The following is a 20,712-nucleotide window of genomic DNA, read 5'->3' as shown; positions in this document are numbered from 1 at the left end:
GTTTTCTACCATCTTTTTCTTTAATTACAGATGTCATCGGTGCCATAGAACAGTTTGAAAATGACAGGGATATCAAAACTATGTACGGAGATCAGAATATTGTAAAATTTCGTATTACTCATGGAAGGTTATATATTATTTGGACTTACAATATTTTCTAATTTAATAGTTTATTATAAATTTGAAGAAATTGAATAACATCATCCATGCATTCTGATATTTAAAAAACAAATTTTACAAGGTACTCTCATGTGGTTACTGTCTCGGCAGAACTTCCTATAATCGTCATCTTGACTTCTATCAAAATGAAAACCTATAAAGATAATGTGTCAACTAACAAAAATATATTGAGAGACAAAATTTAGATACGGCCTAACTTAACACTCTACCAGCTTCAAAAATATACCTCAATTTGAATGACGATGCTGTTAGATTAATGAGGAACAGGTTTGTGACAGCCGAATACACCAACCTGAAAAATAAATATTTTTAGAGCATTGGTTTCAAATTTTGTATTTTTATTTCTTTATTTCAAACTCAAGAAAGAGGGCTAAACCGATGTTGTAGAATAGATTGGTTCTGCACCATTGTCTTCTCCACCAACCCCTGTAATTCAAATCACATAACATTGTCAATGCTTTATAGGAAGACCAGCATTGTCAAAGAAGAGGTATAATTTTATTTACACAAGTGACTTTAATGATTTTCCTATACTTAAAACCAAATGTTGCATCGGGATATTTTAGCTCAAATATATTTGTTTCGTCAAGATTACAAATATTGAAGCCGATCAGAAATGGTGGTGTTATAGTTGTCCACAATGTCAGGGTGAGTTACATAAATCTGAAGGTGCACCTCTATGATGAACACATCTAGTTTTTCTTCTTTCTTCTCTTTAAGTCTTCTGGTCCAACTAGATTGAGTTTCCATTGTTATTGTGGTTCTCGTCCTACCATCATAATGTCTACAACATACTATTTTGGATCAGAGTTTAACCAAAATTAATATTCACCAGCCAAGAAACAAATTAATTACAATAACAAGTAATTATATGGATATTATTAGTTCACTAGATTAAATTGTGAATTCAATTTGACCGAATCAAGTTTGTGTATGAGGACAGGACAATACATTTCTTGAATATTGTCTATATATCTTTGTGTGTTATTCCCAGCCTAAGATTCGGAGATGAGCTACCAAACCACTCTTGCTCTGCTCATATTTTGTTTTTCCTTATTTCTCCCGAGTATGGTTTCTCAGCAGAGATTTCCATCAGAAATTATGTCTCGAGTTTCTCTCTTCCGCTTCCTTTGGTATGTGTATCTGAAATGTTGCAGAGAAGAAGCTTGAGCACTTGTCCCATTACTGTTGAGATCAGGTGGCGGAGTAGGCTGGCTAACCTTGATGACGTTTTGTGTGCATACTTGAATCTTAGAACATTCCCTAGAAGGACCTTTTGGTAAAATAGGACCTTCAATAGGCTTAGCCCTTCTTCCTACTGATTTAGTAGCAGACTCTGATTCATCAGGTACACCACGACTCTCATGTACCTTTTGGAACAATCTTTCGGGAATCTTCTTGCTTGAGGCGGGTTTTTTCTTCTTGTACATGGTGTTGGTAGCACTTTTAGCAGCTTTTAGTATCAAGTCAGTAGTATGAATTTCATAGAGACAGCAAATACAATCGTCTTTGCACAGTGCTTGTGTATGCTTGGTTGGCATCTTCGCTTCAATGCAGTGTGCGCACCTACTTTTGTATAATCTGTGCTCCTTGCTTCTCTGTAGTATGGAAGGTAATTCAGGCATGGGGCCATACAAACTCCACATCTGAATTGCTTCGCTGGTGCACTTACCGAATGGGGTCCTGTGATGTGGATATAAATTTTCCTTGTCAGAACCTACCAGAGAATCTGTCGCTGATTCTAAGGGATTGCACAGAACAGACTGCAACTGTCTATTATACACCATTGCTTCTTCTGGAGGAGCCTTATCATCCAGCTGTTTGCCAGCGTGTTGCAGGTCCTTCGTACTCACCCTCTTATGCTGATCTCGCACACATCTCAGCTCTTCTCTGAGCTGCCTCACTATATCCTCCGCTTCCCTAACCTGTGCTTCGAGTTCTTCAATCCTCTCGTGTTGATTCCGAGATGCCATATTGGCTTCACTAATCTGTAAATATGGTACCGTGTGTCAATACACTGTGATTAAAACTATAGGATATCCACAGATAGAAAGTGAACACCAACACAAAAGGCAAAAGAATCTTGAATAACTAATGCAACATTCCTACTCATATTGTTCCCATTGTTAACAGAAGAAGCTCCCAAAAAAACCTAGTTTCAAAGTCAATCACAATCTTAAGAGAAACCTAGAGGGGCGCACATAAATAGTAGCTATCCCCAATGCCTCATAAAAAACTTACAATGTAAATTGAAAGTTCGAAACCCAACAAATATTTCAAAATAATAATGTATAAATCGATATATCACAAAATGTGCCTGTGTGCCGTGAAAGAGAGACCGAGAAACCTGGTGATTGTACACCGGTATCTTTCTACCAAAACAATAATTTGATTGTATTACAAAAGTTCTAAAATTCCATAATAAAAAACAATCAATAAACGCACACACATTTGAGCAAGAAGTTATATCTCCAAAAAAAACATTTTCAAGCACAGACATATAGCAATATGTAAAAACCAAATTAAGAAAAATACCTTATCATCCAACATTTTATTCAGCCTACTCATCATTTGAGCCGATTTATCTTTTGTAACTTGCAGTTCTTGCTCAAGTTGTTGAGCTTTTCTCTCTGCAGCCAGTACTTTCGCAGCTGCTTGGTTAGATGTATTCAAGAACCCATCAGCATAAGTGTTTTGCAAGGCCAGAAGTGTCTGCAAAATAAAAAATAAAAAGACAAATCAAACCATCAAAATATCAACCAAACAGGCATATACAATTATTTGAACAACAGTGGAGTTTCTAGATAGAAAATCAGATCAAACCCATTAAAAAGGTCGATTTTTTAATATTAAAGAATCACAAAAACCACAAAAACAAATCAGGTGGGGTAGTTCTTGGAGATGGTGCTTCTGGTAGTAACACAGTTTCGAAATTAGGGCAAGGCTCTAGTATTGGGGTTGCCAGTTTTCATTACCTGGTCTGAGTCCATCTGCGATTAAGAAGAAACGTCTGTGATTTTTTAGGTTTAAATTTTGGGAACAGGGAAAAGTGAGATTGGTTTTGAGGAGATTTGATGTATTCTATTGATCCCTATTTAAGCTATCCATAGTTTGAAATAGCATCTTAACAAAGAATTTATTATTGCAAGAATGCTATTATTTTCTATAAAAGAGACATAACTTAAATAGTAAAATACTGATAAAAAAGAAAAATACAATCACATACATTGTATTCTTATTTTCTATAAGTGAATTATAACTATAATAGAAAGATAAAAAAGAAATATAAACCAAATATATTGCTAAAGAAGGAATCAAATTTTATATTCTCTAATTCATTGTATATATGATAAATATAATAAATATTAACACTTTTTTAATAAAGTCGATATATTTTTATACTTATTGTATAAATAAGCAATTATTTATTTATTTACTATATAAATTCATCAGACAAATTATCAATGGGATCAAAATACTGTATTTAGTGATAATATGAAGTATCCTCTATAAATTTTGATAATGCCTTGAAATACGTTAATGGGATCAAAATATAATAACATTAATTATCGTTTCTTCATGTAATATATATTCATATGAGTGTTAGTATTTTAACCAAGCAATATTTTCTACCTGAGGCAAAACAAGGGTTCATTTTTTATTTCTCTGCATCATTTTATTATTGTAGATAGCTTGACCAAATATTTGATCAACGGTCTTCTATAGATACATCTCGGACAACATGAGGATCAAGGTTCGTGTTACACGCATGTGGGCTTCAACATCTAGTCAACTTGTGAACCTGAACAGAATTTGAAAGGCTATAACCTCATTCTTTTTTATGAGAATGTAAGTTTTTTTAATTTGCAGAATCACGACATAAATTTGTTATTGATGAATTGTAGAAAATTTGTTCATTAATTTATTTTTTTCATCATGTAGAATTCTCACGTGCATGCTTTCGTGTTTCCAACCAACTGAAAACCAATCGGAAAGGATATCAGAGAAGGTGGTATTTACCTAATATTCAACTTCTACACCAAAGAAGCCACTAGTACCATGAGGCAAACAAGTGCAACAATAATAATTAACTTTTAAAACTCTACTATACGGTCCAGAAGATTCTGGGTGATGACTTTATGATTGCAAATCACAAGTTTGAATTTGTTGATCTCGGTGATTTATATAATACGCGTTGCAACCCAGTACGAGGAAGAGAAAAAACAGTCTTTCTCTACAGGTTGAGCGATTTTGTATATGGATTTAGTATATAAATAGATAGATAGATTTTACAATATCAAATTGAATAATCATTTGCCCTCTATTAAGATGTTATATGTTTTCTACCATCTTTTTCTTTAATTACAGATGTCATCGGTGCCATAGAACAGTTTGAAAATGACTAGGATATCAAAACTATGTACGGAGATCAGAATATTGTAAAATTTCGTATTACTCATGGAAGGTTATATATTATTTGGACTTACAATATTTTCTAATTTAATAGTTTATTATAAATTTGAAGAAATTAAATAACATCATCCATGCATTCTGATATTTAAAAAACAAATTTTACAAGGTACTCTCATGTGGTTACTGTCTCGGCAGAACTTCCTATAATCGTCATCTTGACTTCTATCAAAATGAAAACCTATAAAGATAATGTGTCAACTAACAAAAATATATTGAGAGACAAAATTTAGATACGGCCTAACTTAACACTCTACCAGCTTCAAAAATATACCTCAATTTGAATGACGATGCTGTTAGATTAATGAGGAACAGGTTTGTGACAGCCGAATACACCAACCTGAAAAATAAATATTTTTAGAGCATTGGTTTCAAATTTTGTATTTTTATTTCTTTATTTCAAACTCAAGAAAGAGGGCTAAACCGATGTTGTAGAATATATTGGTTCTGCACCATTGTCTTCTCCACCAACCCCTGTAATTCAAATCACATAACATTGTCAATGCTTTATAGGAAGACCAGCATTGTCAAAGAAGAGGTATAATTTTATTTACACAAGTGACTTTAATGATTTTCCTATACTTAAAACCAAATGTTGCATCGGGATATTTTAGCTCAAATATATTTGTTTCGTCAAGATTACAAATATTGAAGCCGATCAGAAATGGTGGTGTTATAGTTGTCCACAATGTCAGGGTGAGTTACATAAATCTGAAGGTGCACCTCTATGATGAACACATCTAGTTTTTCTTCTTTCTTCTCTTTAAGTCTTCTGGTCCAACTAGATTGAGTTTCCATTGTTATTGTGGTTCTCGTCCTACCATCATATTTTGTTTTTCCTTATTTCTCCCGAGTATGGTTTCTCAGCAGAGATTTCCATCAGAAATTATGTCTCGAGTTTCTCTCTTCCGCTTCCTTTGGTATGTGTATCTGAAATGTTGCAGAGAAGAAGCTTGAGCACTTGTCCCATTACTGTTGAGATCAGGTGGCGGAGTAGGCTGGCTAACCTTGATGACGTTTTGTGTGCATACTTGAATCTTAGAACATTCCCTAGAAGGACCTTTTGGTAAAATAGGACCTTCAATAGGCTTAGCCCTTCTTCCTACTGATTTAGTAGCAGACTCTGATTCATCAGGTACACCACGACTCTCATGTACCTTTTGGAACAATCTTTCGGGAATCTTCTTGCTTGAGGCGGGTTTTTTCTTCTTGTACATGGTGTTGGTAGCACTTTTAGCAGCTTTTAGTATCAAGTCAGTAGTATGAATTTCATAGAGACAGCAAATACAATCGTCTTTGCACAGTGCTTGTGTATGCTTGGTTGGCATCTTCGCTTCAATGCAGTGTGCGCACCTACTTTTGTATAATCTGTGCTCCTTGCTTCTCTGTAGTATGGAAGGTAATTCAGGCATGGGGCCATACAAACTCCACATCTGAATTGCTTCGCTGGTGCACTTACCGAATGGGGTCCTGTGATGTGGATATAAATTTTCCTTGTCAGAACCTACCAGAGAATCTGTCGCTGATTCTAAGGGATTGCACAGAACAGACTGCAACTGTCTATTATACACCATTGCTTCTTCTGGAGGAGCCTTATCATCCAGCTGTTTGCCAGCGTGTTGCAGGTCCTTCGTACTCACCCTCTTATGCTGATCTCGCACACATCTCAGCTCTTCTCTGAGCTGCCTCACTATATCCTCCGCTTCCCTAACCTGTGCTTCGAGTTCTTCAATCCTCTCGTGTTGATTCCGAGATGCCATATTGGCTTCACTAATCTGTAAATATGGTACCGTGTGTCAATACACTGTGATTAAAACTATAGGATATCCACAGATAGAAAGTGAACACCAACACAAAAGGCAAAAGAATCTTGAATAACTAATGCAACATTCCTACTCATATTGTTCCCATTGTTAACAGAAGAAGCTCCCAAAAAAACCTAGTTTCAAAGTCAATCACAATCTTAAGAGAAACCTAGAGGGGCGCACATAAATAGTAGCTATCCCCAATGCCTCATAAAAAACTTACAATGTAAATTGAAAGTTCGAAACCCAACAAATATTTCAAAATAATAATGTATAAATCGATATATCACAAAATGTGCCTGTGTGCCGTGAAAGAGAGACCGAGAAACCTGGTGATTGTACACCGGTATCTTTCTACCAAAACAATAATTTGATTGTATTACAAAAGTTCTAAAATTCCATAATAAAAAACAATCAATAAACGCACACACATTTGAGCAAGAAGTTATATCTCAAAAAAAAACATTTTCAAGCACAGACATATAGCAATATGTAAAAACCAAATTAAGAAAAATACCTTATCATCCAACATTTTATTCAGCCTACTCATCATTTGAGCCGATTTATCTTTTGTAACTTGCAGTTCTTGCTCAAGTTGTTGAGCTTTTCTCTCTGCAGCCAGTACTTTCGCAGCTGCTTGGTTAGATGTATTCAAGAACCCATCAGCATAAGTGTTTTGCAAGGCCAGAAGTGTCTGCAAAATAAAAAATAAAAAGACAAATCAAACCATCAAAATATCAACCAAACAGGCATATACAATTATTTGAACAACAGTGGAGTTTCTAGATAGAAAATCAGATCAAACCCATTAAAAAGGTCGATTTTTTAATATTAAAGAATCACAAAAACCACAAAAACAAATCAGGTGGGGTAGTTCTTGGAGATGGTGCTTCTGGTAGTAACACAGTTTCGAAATTAGGGCAAGGCTCTAGTATTGGGGTTGCCAGTTTTCATTACCTGGTCTGAGTCCATCTGCGATTAAGAAGAAACGTCTGTGATTTTTTAGGTTTAAATTTTGGGAACAGGGAAAAGTGAGATTGGTTTTGAGGAGATTTGATGTATTCTATTGATCCCTATTTAAACTATCCATAGTGTGAAATAGCATATTAACAAAGAATTTATTATTGCAAGAATGCTATTATTTTCTATAAAAGAGACATAACTTAAATAGTAAAATACTGATAAAAAAGAAAAATACAATCACATACATTGTATTCTTATTTTCTATAAGTGAATTATAACTATAATAGAAAGATAAAAAAGAAATATAAACCAAATATATTGCTAAAGAAGGAATCAAATTTTATATTCTCTAATTCATTGTATATATGATGAATATAATAAATATTAACACTTTTTTAATAAAGTCGATATATTTTTATACTTATTGTATAAATAAGCAATTATTTATTTATTTTTTTCATAGAAGATTATTTTTAGCTATTATCTTACTATATAAATTCATCTGACAAATTATCCTGTATATAGTGATAATGCCTTGAAATACGTCAATGGGATCAAAATACTGTATTTAGTGATAATATGAAGTATCCTCTATAAATTTTGATAATGCCTTGAAATACGTCAATGGGATCAAAATATAATAACATTAATTATCGTTTCTTCATGTAATATATATTCACATGAGTGTTAGTATTTTAACCAAGCAATATTTTCTAGATAGCTTGACCAAATATTTGATCAACGGTCTTCTATAGATACATCTCGGACAACATGGAGGATCAAGGTTCGTGTTACACGCATGTGGGTTTCAACATCTAGTCAACTTGTGAACCTGAACAGAATTTGAAAGGCTATAACCTCTTTCTTTTTTATGAGAATGTAGGTTTTTTTAATTTGCAGAATCACGACATAAATTTGTTATTGATGAATTGTAGAAAATTTGTTCATTAATTTATTTTTTTCATCATGTAGAATTCTCACGTGCATGCTTTCGTATTTCCCAACAACTGAAAACCAATTGGAAAGGATATCAAAGAAGGTGGTATTTACCTAATATTCAACTTCTACACCAAAGAAGCCACTAGTACCATGAGGCAGACAAGTGTGTTATGGCCAGATTTGGCCCTGGTAATCTTATAGAGGGCGCGCCCTTTTCGGAGGTAATTCCGAGGGCGCGGCCTCCTGGCAGGGGGGAGCATTTCAGTGGAGTATCTTGAATAGCCATGGGAAGAAGACCAAGGGCGCGCTCTTGGCGGGGTGATCCCGTGGGCGCGGCCTTCGGATATTAGAAGACATGTCTGACCTGTTGAGACGACTCATGGGACAAGACATCGAAGATGAAGGGCGCGCCCTCAGGGGTCGCGCCCACATGTGGACGCATTGAATGAGAGGGCGTACCCCTTGGAGGTGTAACCTCTATGAGAGGGCGTAGCCCTCGGAAGGCTTGGCCTATGTGATAGGGCGCGGCCCTCGGAGGTGTGACCTCTTTGAGAGGGCGTACCCCTTGGAGGTGTAACCTCTATGGGAGGTGTGACCTCTATGAGAGGCTTGAACTCAATGAGAGGGCGTAGCCTTTGGAGGTGTAACCTCTATGAGAGGCTTGACCATATTTGGCCACATTTGGCCACGTGAATTGGGAGAGGGCGCGCCCTCCGCGGGTAATCCGGGAGGCGCGGCCCTTTGTCTCAAGAGCACGATGTCACGTGTCTGAAGTGTGAAGAGAATGAGGAACAAGGATCAAGGGTGCGCCCTCCGTGGTTGCGCCCACAGGTGATGAATATGTGTGAGGTTGAGTGAGTCTCGACGACGACCCTTCCGAGGGATACGAAGACCTACCCTTCCGAGGGATATGAAGACTAGTGCCAGAGCTCATCTGGTAGTTATCAGGCTCATCTGGTAGTTCCCGGGTTACGTCCGGGCATGATCTATAATCCCCAGTCCTGCTATCTGCCGGGTTGTCCTCGTGCGGGGGCCTGGGGTGATCATGGTTGCAGAAGGCCCTCAGGGGTAACACGAAGGCCGATCATATGTCCGGGTCCTGTATTCTGGTGAGTTAGTCCTCATTGGGGGACTGGGACGATCGTGTAACTTGGCTCCTCAATTGTCTTATCTCTTAGTGAGAACCTTCACTAGGGGGTAAGGACGCGTCCCTACGCCTCATGGAAGTGGTCACGACTCTGTCCGATGTCTCCTCCATGTTACGAAGAGTAGCGGTTAGTGTCACCTCTCGTAGTGGAGGTGATGCCGTATCCGTGATGTACTTGGACTAGGATTCTAAGGTAGTTGTCTCAAGGCTTACTTCTAACTGGAGTAGAACTCTAAGTGATAAGTCTCCGACCCACGGTTGGTCTTATCCCCAAGAGGCCTAGTCCTGATCAAACTAGGAGTCTTGGTTCTATAGAACTACGTACGGCTTGATCCCCTATATAAAGGGGTACGTAGGCACATCAAGGGGATATATCGAGAGTTGTGAGAACGAGAGCAGAAATATATTCCCTTGATCTCAGCCACCCCCAAAACACACAACCACCACTCTCCGGCGACCAAAACCACCGTCACGGATCTTGATTCCAGCCATGAACCTCATCTTTGTTGATTACCAAATTCCTCTATCAACAAATTGGCGCTAGAAGGAGGGGCTATTCAAGATCATCATCTTAAGAGGAAGAGATGTCACACGACGGAGATTCGCACGTAGAGGAGGATCGTTTTCCGGCAGGGCGATGGCTAGAGCACAAGAGAAGATGAGACCTTCATCGGGAGTTTGAAGGAGGACGATCATCAACGAAATTCTAGGAGGTAACCTAATATGCGAACAAGGTATTCTGGACCGGGGAGTCGGTGAAGGATGCGATTTTCGGAGACCTAACACCTACGAAGAGGGTACACCTCCCCCGAACAGGGTACGCCTCCCCCGGACAGAAGAGCCTAGGTGGAGGGAGTATGGACTTTTCCAAGCTTATACGGTGGGTTGGAAGTCGAGAAATGAAGCGAAAAGAAAGAAAATCACGAGCGCCCTAGAGCGCCCTGGTAGCGCCCGGGGTCCGCCCATGTGGCGCGCCCGCGCCCTGGAGCGGCGCGCCTGCGCCCTGGGAGCGCCCGCGCCCAGCGAGCGCCCGCGCCCAGGAGCGGCGCGCCCGCGCCCTGGGTGCGCCCTGTGAGCGCCCGCGCCCTGGAGCGGCGCGCCCGCGCCCTGGGTGCGCCCTGTGAGCGCCCGCGCCCTGGAACGGCGCGCCCGCGCCCTGGGTGCGCCCTGGGAGCGCCCGCGCCCTGGAGCGGCGCGCCCGCGCCCTGGGAGCGCCCTTGGAGCGCCCGTGTCTGTCATTATGGCGCGCCTGTGCCCTGGAGCGGCGCGCCCGCGCCCTGGGAGCGCCCGCGCCCTGGGTGCGCCCTGGTAGCGCGCCCGCGCTACCCCGATTGTGGAAAGTTTCGTTTTTTAGGTCCGTTTGGATTAGCTGCTGGCCCGGTCAATTTAGGGCACTTAAATATGAATTAAAGGAAGAAAAAGCCCTAAACACCTCCCCCGGATAGAGTACACCTCCCCTGGACAGGGTACACCTCCCCCTGACAGGGTACGCCTCCAAGTGATGTGGTGCTCAATTACCACCGTGAGGAACGAATTCCCTAACACCTTCGAAGAAGGCGCACCTCCGGGTAATACGGTGTTACCTTTATGAGGAGTACACCTCTTTGCCGTGAGGAGTAGTCGCATTTTCCTCCAACAAGACAAACATACTCAGGAAGGAGCTCACTAGTCTTGAAGAGGTCACGTCCCTCCCTAGGGCGCGCCCTCTCGGAAGTACTCATCACTTGAGGAAGCGCATGAGGGCGCGCCCCCAGGATAATAAGGTTGAGAAGGGAGATGCTTCAAAGACGCGCCTCCTTCTAGTTGGACGCACCCCGAGTTCCAAAGTCATGTTTCCAGGGTTGATAATTCGGGAGGACACGCCTTCCCCCTAACAGGGCACGTCATGAGGTAACACTGACCGCCATTATTAAGTGGTATACATGATTGAGTGCAGGTCAAGTCCGACATGCTAAAGGAGCTGTCCATCTTGATGAGAGCGCGTCCTCCGTTCATCATGAACGTAGCATGATACCTACAAGGTCTTTGACCATGATACACTTAAGGCCTTTCAAAAGTTGCCTAATTATCAATGACCAGCTCTGGGTGCTATGAATTTTAACCATCCATGATATTCTCTGGGTAACGCTTTATACTACTGATTCCCCATTGAGCTATGAGCTCTGGGACCCGTGCGATGCACCGGAGTTATATAAACCATGATAAGATTCGTGATGCCCCATATGGGATGATGTATGGACTGGGGAGTGGTCCTTTTGAATTTCTTAAGCAAGTGATTCACGCGTGAAAAAGTAAGGCTGCGCCAAAGGCTGCGCCCTCTACTTAATCCTTGGAAAAGATCAAAAGAGCCCACGTTACAAGTAAGGCTGCGCCGTAGGCTGCGCCCTCTGCTTATACAGTCCTTGAAAGAAAAGAAATATTGCAAGGCAGCGCCATCAGCCGCGCCCTCTGCTTAGGCAATTCTTTAGAAAAAGATAAAAAAGGGGTCATATTATAACAAGGCGGCGCCGTTTTGTAAGTCGCGCCTTATATGTACTGTTCCTAGGTACCATGGACACACTAAGGCTGAAAAACAGCCACCAACCTTCGCACCGCGAAGGCGCGCCCTTCTTTTGTTGAAGTTCATTGGCGCGAATGTTATGGTTGAATGTGTTCTTTGGAGGGAATAAGCGAAGCTGCGCCACTGTCAACGACAGATAGGTCGCGTCCCCTGTTTTCTTTTATAAAGATTGCTCATTACTTATGAACACATCATAAAGATGCGCCAGCCTCATGTCTAGCCACTTTGCTAAAATAATCAAAGATACCGACATTATATACTTGCAAGGTCTGTGCACAACCTGCATCTTGGAATGTCGAGGAATAATAGTGGCTTATGTCGCGCCTCTATGCGCGGACGCGCTCTCGGAAGAGGATGTGTGGTATGGGGTAAAAATTTCCCTGATATCTCCAATATCAAGAAAATTTGGGGAGTACTTGTTATGGCCAGATTTGGCCCTGGTAATCTTATAGAGGGCGCGCCCTTTTCGGAGGTAATTCCGAGGGCGCGGCCTCCTGGCAGGGGGGAGCATGTCAGTGGAGTATCTTGAATAGCCATGGGAAGAAGACCAAGGGCGCGCTCTTGGCGGGGTGATCCCGTGGGCGCGGCCTTCGGATATTAGAAGACATGTCTGACCTGTTGAGACGACTCATGGGACAAGACATCGAAGATGAAGGGCGCGCCCTCATGGGTCGCGCCCACATGTGGACGCATTGAATGAGAGGGCGTACCCCTTGGAGGTGTAACCTCTATGAGAGGGCGTAGCCCTCGGAAGGCTTGGCCTATGTGATAGGGCGCGGCCCTCGGAGGTGTGACCTCTTTGAGAGGGCGTACCCCTTGGAGGTGTAACCTCTATGGGAGGTGTGACCTCTATGAGAGGCTTGAACTCAATGAGAGGGCGTAGCCTTTGGAGGTGTAACCTCTATGAGAGGCTTGACCATATTTGGCCACATTTGGCCACGTGAATTGGGAGAGGGCGCGCCCTCCGCGGGTAATCCGGGAGGCGCGGCCCTTTGTCTCAAGAGCACGATGTCACGTGTCTGAAGTGTGAAGAGAATGAGGAACAAGGATCAAGGGCGCGCCCTCCGTGGTTGCGCCCACAGGTGATGAATATGTGTGAGGTTGAGTGAGTCTCGACGACGACCCTTCCGAGGGATACGAAGACCTACCCTTCCGAGGGATATGAAGACTAGTGCCAGAGCTCATCTGGTAGTTATCAGGCTCATCTGGTAGTTCCCGGGTTACGTCCGGGCATGATCTATAATCCCCAGTCCTGCTATCTGCCGGGTTGTCCTCGTGCGGGGGCCTGGGGTGATCATGGTTGCAGAAGGCCCTCAGGGGTAACACGAAGGCCGATCATATGTCCGGGTCCTGTATTCTGGTGAGTTAGTCCTCATTGGGGGACTGGGACGATCGTGTAACTTGGCTCCTCAATTGTCTTATCTCTTAGTGAGAACCTTCACTAGGGGGTAAGGACGCGTCCCTACGCCTCATGGAAGTGGTCACGACTCTGTCCGATGTCTCCTCCATGTTACGAAGAGTAGCGGTTAGTGTCACCTCTCGTAGTGGAGGTGATGCCGTATCCGTGATGTACTTGGACTAGGATTCTAAGGTAGTTGTCTCAAGGCTTACTTCTAACTGGAGTAGAACTCTAAGTGATAAGTCTCCGACCCACGGTTGGTCTTATCCCCAAGAGGCCTAGTCCTGATCAAACTAGGAGTCTTGGTTCTATAGAACTACGTACGGCTTGATCCCCTATATAAAGGGGTACGTAGGCACATCAAGGGGATATATCGAGAGTTGTGAGAACGAGAGCAGAAATATATTCCCTTGATCTCAGCCACCCCCAAAACACACAACCACCACTCTCCGGCGACCAAAACCACCGTCACGGATCTTGATTCCGGCCATGAACCTCATCTTTGTTGATTACCAAATTCCTCTATCAACAAATTGGCGCTAGAAGGAGGGGCTATTCAAGATCATCATCTTAAGAGGAAGAGATGTCACACGACGGAGATTCGCACGTAGAGGAGATGAACAACAGATAATAGATTCAAAAATAAAAGAAGGTGCACCTCTATCATGAACACATCTAGTTTTTCTTCTTTCTTCTTTAAGTCTTCTGGTCCAACTAGATTGAGTTTCCATTGTTATTGTGGTTCTCGTCCTACCATCATAATGTCTACAACATACTATTTTGGATCAGAATTTAACCAAAATTAATATTCACCGGCCAAGAAACAAATTAATTACAATAACAAGTAATATGGATATTATTAGTTCACTGGATTAAATTGTGAATTCAATTTGACCGAATCAAGTTTGTGTATGAGGACAGGACAATACATTTCTTGAATATTGTCTATATATCTTTGTGTGTTATTCCCAGCCTAAGATTTGGAGATGAGCTACCAAACCACTCTTGCTCTGCTCATATTTTGTTTTTCCTTATTTCTCCCGAGTATGGTTTCTCAGCAGAGATTTCCATCAGAAATTATGTCTCGAGTTTCTCTCTTCCGCTTCCTTTGGTATGTGTATCTGAAATGTTGCAGAGAAGAAGCTTGAGCACTTGTCCCATTACTGTTGAGATCAGGTGGCGGAGTAGGCTGGCTAACCTTGATGACGTTTTGTGTGCATACTTGAATCTTAGAACATTCCCTAGAAGGACCTTTTGGTAAAATAGGACCTTCAATAGGCTTAGCCCTTCTTCCTACTGATTTAGTAGCAGACTCTGATTCATCAGGTACACCACGACTCTCATGTACCTTTTGGAACAATCTTTCGGGAATCTTCTTGCTTGAGGCGGGTTTTTTCTTCTTGTACATGGTGTTGGTAGCACTTTTAGCAGCTTTTAGTATCAAGTCAGTAGTATGAATTTCATAGAGACAGCAAATACAATCGTCTTTGCACAGTGCTTGTGTATGCTTGGTTGGCATCTTCGCTTCAATGCAGTGTGCGCACCTACTTTTGTATAATCTGTGCTCCTTGCTTCTCTGTAGTATGGAAGGTAATTCAGGCATGGGGCCATACAAACTCCACATCTGAATTGCTTCGCTGGTGCACTTACCGAATGGGGTCCTGTGATGTGGATATAAATTTTCCTTGTCAGAACCTACCAGAGAATCTGTCGCTGATTCTAAGGGATTGCACAGAACAGACTGCAACTGTCTATTATACACCATTGCTTCTTCTGGAGGAGCCTTATCATCCAGCTGTTTGCCAGCGTGTTGCAGGTCCTTCGTACTCACCCTCTTATGCTGATCTCGCACACATCTCAGCTCTTCTCTGAGCTGCCTCACTATATCCTCCGCTTCCCTAACCTGTGCTTCGAGTTCTTCAATCCTCTCGTGTTGATTCCGAGATGCCATATTGGCTTCACTAATCTGTAAATATGGTACCGTGTGTCAATACACTGTGATTAAAACTATAGGATATCCACAGATAGAAAGTGAACACCAACACAAAAGGCAAAAGAATCTTGAATAACTAATGCAACATTCCTACTCATATTGTTCCCATTGTTAACAGAAGAAGCTCCCAAAAAAACCTAGTTTCAAAGTCAATCACAATCTTAAGAGAAACCTAGAGGGGCGCACATAAATAGTAGCTATCCCCAATGCCTCATAAAAAACTTACAATGTAAATTGAAAGTTCGAAACCCAACAAATATTTCAAAATAATAATGTATAAATCGATATATCACAAAATGTGCCTGTGTGCCGTGAAAGAGAGACCGAGAAACCTGGTGATTGTACACCGGTATCTTTCTACCAAAACAATAATTTGATTGTATTACAAAAGTTCTAAAATTCCATAATAAAAAACAATCAATAAACGCACACACATTTGAGCAAGAAGTTATATCTCCAAAAAAAACATTTTCAAGCACAGACATATAGCAATATGTAAAAACCAAATTAAGAAAAATACCTTATCATCCAACATTTTATTCAGCCTACTCATCATTTGAGCCGATTTATCTTTTGTAACTTGCAGTTCTTGCTCAAGTTGTTGAGCTTTTCTCTCTGCAGCCAGTACTTTCGCAGCTGCTTGGTTAGATGTATTCAAGAACCCATCAGCATAAGTGTTTTGCAAGGCCAGAAGTGTCTGCAAAATAAAAAATAAAAAGACAAATCAAACCATCAAAATATCAACCAAACAGGCGTATACAATTATTTGAACAACAGTGGAGTTTCTAGATAGAAAATCAGATCAAACCCATTAAAAAGGTCGATTTTTTAATATTAAAGAATCACAAAATACACAAAAAAAAAAAAACCACAAAAACAAATCAGGTGGGGTAGTTCTTGGAGATGGTGCTTCTGGTAGTAACACAGTTTCGAAATTAGGGCAAGGCTCTAGTATTGGGGTTGCCAGTTTTTATTACCTGGTCTGAGTCCATATGCGATTAAGAAGAAACGTCTGTGATTTTTTAGGTTTAAATTTTGGGAACAGAGAAAAGTGAGATTGGTTTTGAGGAGATTTGATGTATTCTATTGATCCCTATTTAAACTATCCATAGTGTGAAATAGCATCTTAACAAAGAATTTATTATTGCAAGAATGCTATTATTTTCTATAAAAGAGACATAACTTAAATAGTAAAATACTGATAAAAAAGAAAAATACAATCACATACATTGTATTCTTATTTTCTATAAGTGAATTATAACTATAATAGAAAGATAAAAAAGAAATACAAACCAAATATATTGCTAAAGAAGGAATCAAATTTTATATTCTTTAATTCATTGTATATATGATGAATATAATAAATATTAACACTTTTTTAATAAAGTCGATATATTTTTATACTTATTGTATAAATAAGCAATTATTTATTTATTTTTTTCATACAAGATTATTTTTAGCTATTATCTTACTATATAAATTCATCTGACAAATTATATTGTATATAGTGATAATGCCTTGAAATACGTCAATGGGATCAAAATACTGTATTTAGTGATAATATGAAGTATTTTCTATAAATTTTGATAATGCCTTGAAATACGTCAATGGGATCAAAATGTAATAACATTAATTATCGTTTCTTCATGTAATATATATTCATATGAGTGTTAGTATTTTAACCAAGCAATATTTTCTACCTGAGGCAAAACAAGGGTTCATTTTTTATTTCTCTGCATCATTTTATTATTGTAGATAGCTTGACCAAATATTTGATCAACCGTCTTCTATAGATACATCTCGGACAACATGGAGGATCAAGGTTCGTGTTACACGCATGTGGGCTTCAACATCTAGTCAACTTGTGAACCTGGACAGAATTTGAAAGGCTATAACCTCATTCTTTTTTATGAGAATGTAAGTTTTTTTAATTTGCAGAATCACGACATAAATTTGTTATTGATGAATTGTAGAAAATTTGTTCATTAATTTATTTTTTTCATCATGTAGAATTCTCACGTGCATGCTTTCGTATTTCCCAACAACTGAAAACCAATCGGAAAGGATATCAAAGAAGGTGGTATTTACCTACTATTCAACTTCTACACCAAAGAAGCCACTAGTACTATGAGGCGGACAAGTGCAACAATAATAATTAACTTTTAAAACTCTACTATACGGTCTAGAAGATTCTGGGTGATGACTTTATGATTGCAAATCACAAGTTTGAATTTGTTGATCTCGGTGATTTATATAATACGCGTTGCAACCCAGTACGAGCAAGAGAAAAAACAGTCTTTCTCTACAGGTTGAGCGATTTAGTATATGGATTTAGTATATAAATAGATAGATAGATTTTACAATATCAAATTGAATACTCATTTGCCCTCTATTAAGATGTTATATGTTTTCTACCATCTTTTTCTTTAATTACAGATGTCATCGGTGCCATAGAACAGTTTGAAAAGGACAGGGATATCAAAACTATGAATGGAGATCAGAATATTGTAAAATTTCGTATTACTCATGGAAGGTTATATATTATTTGGACTTATAATATTTTCTAATTTAATAATTTATTATAAATTTGAAGAAATTGAATAACATCATCCATGCATTCTGATATTAAAAAAACAAATTTTACAAGGTACTCTCATGTGGTTACTGTCTCGGCAGACGTTCCTATAATCGTCATCTTGACTTCTATCAAAATGAAAACCTATAAAGATAATGTGTCAACTAACCGAAATATATTGAGAGACAAAATTTAGATACGGCCTAACTTAACACTCTACCGTCTTCAAAAATATACCTCAATTTGAATGACGATGCTGTTAGATCAATGAGGAACAGGTTTGTGACAGCCGAATACACCAACCTGAAAAATAAATATTTTTAGAGCATTGGTTTCAAATTTTGTATTTTTATTTCCTTATTTCAGACTCAAGAAAGAGGGCTAAACCGATGTTGTAGAATAGATTGGTTCTGCACCATTGTCTTCTCCACCAACCCCTGTAATTCAAATCACATAACATTGTCAATGCTTTATGGGAAGACCAGCATTGTCAAAGAAAAGGTATAATTTTATTTACACAAGTGACTTTAATGATTTTCCTATACTTAAAACCAAATGTTGCATCGGGATATTTTAGCTCAAATATATTTGTTTCGTCAAGATTACAAATATTGAAGCTGGTCAGAAATGGTGGTGTTATAGTTGTCCACAATGTCAGGGTGAGTTACATAAATCTGAAGGTGCACCTCTATGATGAACACATCTAGTTTTTCTTCTTTCTTCTCTTTAAGTCTTCTGGTCCAACTAGATTGAGTTTCCATTGTTATTGTGGTTCTCGTCCTACCATCATAATGTCTACAACATACTATTTTGGATCAGAGTTTAACCAAAATTAATATTCACCGGCCAAGAAACAAATTAATTACAATAACAAGTAATTATATTGATATTATTAGTTCACTAGATTAAATTGTGAATTCAATTTGACCGAATCAAGTTTGTGTATGAGGACAGGACAATACATTTCTTGAATATTGCCATTGATAAACTGAGAAAAGCTTGAAAGAAGAAGAGAACTGTATTGTATTAAGAGAAAAATATAAATATAGATAGAGAGAGAGAGAGAGAGAGAGAGAGAGAGACAGAGAGAGAGATAGAGAGAGAGAGAGAGAGAGAGAGAGAGAGAGTAACAGAGAGAGTAAGAGATGCATACATACAAAATTAACAAATCTAGAAAGATATATACATACACAGGCAGAGAGAGAGAGAGTAACAAATCAAAATTAACAAATAAAGCAAGATATACACATACACGGGCATATACATATACACATACAAGATACAAAATCGAGTAAGAATGTACCTTAAATCAAAGATGAAGATTCAATTCAGCCCTAATTGAAGAACCCTAATTAGCTCTAACCCTCCCTTCGCTTTGAGTTTGAACAACCCTAATTGAAGAACCCTAATTGAAGATTCCCTTTCTCAACTTTCCCTTTGCAGCCTTCGAACAGCATGGTAGTGGTAGCCTTCGAACAGCGCGGTAGTTCACCTCTTACAAACCCTAGTTTTCAGCTCGACTTTGAGAAAAGGGGGTCAGTAAGGTAGCTCAACTTTGAGAAATGGGGGTCGACTTTGACTTGGAGCCACAATTTTCAGACAGCGCGGGCATGTTAGAAACGAAAATTGTTAAAACTTGTCTTTTGTTTAACTAAAAATACGATATATGAATATATGTAAGTTTTGTGAAAAAATAAACAACCACATCAGTGGTGTAGTGGTTCGCACCATTCACTCTGGGTCCCTTATGGGTGACTCATATGCCACATCAGCAATAGTGGGTCCCCTATGGGTGACTCATATACGCCACATCAGTAGTAGTGGGTCTCATATGGGTGACTCATATGCCACATGAGCAATAGTGGGACACCCATGTGGGACCCGCATATATAAAAAATACTGATTTCAAATAATTTGTATTTAAAAATAATTTTTTTTGCTTATACAGCTTTTTGGCAACAGTTTATTCATACCAATGCTAACATAATTAAAAATCGTTGTAACATGCTCGATAAATAGAGAGCTACGGCAACAGCATCTACGGCAATGCTAGGGAAAATTGTTGCAGAAAGCCATTTATGGCATAGTGCAAGAAGGTGAGTCATCTGGATGACACATTTGTCCATCGTAAATTCTTTTATGGGAATGCCAAGATAATAACTCAGCTATCGTAGAAAGTACCACATAACATTGGCTGGAATGTTAACCGTTACTTTACCATCTTTCCCCAGCTTCAGCCGAGATAGACGACACTTGGAACACTCTGAAGTATTCTCATTTACGCCCCAATATAGAATACATTCATTCGCCCATGTGTGGATTTTTATATACTCGATACCTCAATTTGATAAATTTTTCTTTGCTTCGTATACATTAACAGGAAAGGCATGATCTTGAGAAAGGATGGAGCCCACAATACAAAGTAGATCACTAAAGAAGTTGTCACTAATACCAAATATCGCTTTGCAATTATGTAATTTTAACATCGAATCTAATAGAGGTTGTTGAGCATCAGCCACAAACCTCTTGCCTCGAGTCTTTATCGTAATCATCACCCCCCCCCCCCCCGCGATTATGATATGCTGCTTCACAACCTCAGCAGCTGCAGCAGCTACTTCTGATGCAGCTTCAAATGAAGCTGCATTCGGGTCATCTTCATCAGGGTGTAGTGTGTTACCCAT

At 39.6% G+C, this 20,712-nt stretch overlaps 3 protein-coding genes across 3 annotated transcripts; all 3 read right to left on the bottom strand.

Moving 5' to 3' along the window:
* Window positions 1–1,256: 1,256 nt before the first annotated feature.
* Window positions 1,257–3,170, bottom strand: LOC108221202 (uncharacterized). Its single transcript, XM_064093239.1, has 4 exons — window positions 3,156–3,170; window positions 2,716–2,892; window positions 2,246–2,332; window positions 1,257–2,168 (listed from the first exon to the last, which is right to left on the bottom strand). The coding sequence occupies exons 1-4, from the start codon at window positions 3,168–3,170 to the stop codon at window positions 1,257–1,259; spliced, it is 1,191 nt and encodes a 396-aa protein (XP_063949309.1).
* Window positions 3,171–5,513: 2,343 nt separating this feature from the next.
* Window positions 5,514–7,427, bottom strand: LOC108221203 (uncharacterized). The gene is made up of 4 exons (XM_017395099.2): window positions 7,413–7,427; window positions 6,973–7,149; window positions 6,503–6,589; window positions 5,514–6,425 (listed from the first exon to the last, which is right to left on the bottom strand). The coding sequence occupies exons 1-4, from the start codon at window positions 7,425–7,427 to the stop codon at window positions 5,514–5,516; spliced, it is 1,191 nt and encodes a 396-aa protein (XP_017250588.2).
* Window positions 7,428–14,517: 7,090 nt separating this feature from the next.
* Window positions 14,518–20,712, bottom strand: LOC108204059 (uncharacterized). The gene is made up of 4 exons (XM_064093237.1): window positions 20,626–20,712; window positions 15,977–16,153; window positions 15,507–15,593; window positions 14,518–15,429 (listed from the first exon to the last, which is right to left on the bottom strand). The coding sequence occupies exons 1-4, from the start codon at window positions 20,710–20,712 to the stop codon at window positions 14,518–14,520; spliced, it is 1,263 nt and encodes a 420-aa protein (XP_063949307.1).

This window comes from Daucus carota, chromosome 5 (genome assembly GCF_001625215.2).
Source record: "Daucus carota subsp. sativus chromosome 5, DH1 v3.0, whole genome shotgun sequence".
NCBI lineage: Eukaryota > Viridiplantae > Streptophyta > Magnoliopsida > Apiales > Apiaceae > Daucus > Daucus carota.
This window is presented reverse-complemented; position numbering and strand designations above follow the sequence as displayed.

Coding starts and splice junctions, on each gene's coding strand:
- LOC108204059 (XM_064093237.1), bottom strand. CDS start 20,712: ATGGGTAACACACTACACCCTGATGAAGATGACCCGAATGCAGCTTCA. Junction 15,594..15,976: donor ATAAAATGTTGGATGATAAG/GTATTTTTCTTA, acceptor CTTTGAAACTAG/GTTTTTTTGGGAGCTTCTTC. Junction 15,430..15,506: donor AAGATTCTTTTGCCTTTTGT/GTTGGTGTTCAC, acceptor CCATATTTACAG/ATTAGTGAAGCCAATATGGC.
- LOC108221203 (XM_017395099.2), bottom strand. Junction 6,590..6,972: donor ATAAAATGTTGGATGATAAG/GTATTTTTCTTA, acceptor CTTTGAAACTAG/GTTTTTTTGGGAGCTTCTTC. Junction 6,426..6,502: donor AAGATTCTTTTGCCTTTTGT/GTTGGTGTTCAC, acceptor CCATATTTACAG/ATTAGTGAAGCCAATATGGC.
- LOC108221202 (XM_064093239.1), bottom strand. Junction 2,333..2,715: donor ATAAAATGTTGGATGATAAG/GTATTTTTCTTA, acceptor CTTTGAAACTAG/GTTTTTTTGGGAGCTTCTTC. Junction 2,169..2,245: donor AAGATTCTTTTGCCTTTTGT/GTTGGTGTTCAC, acceptor CCATATTTACAG/ATTAGTGAAGCCAATATGGC.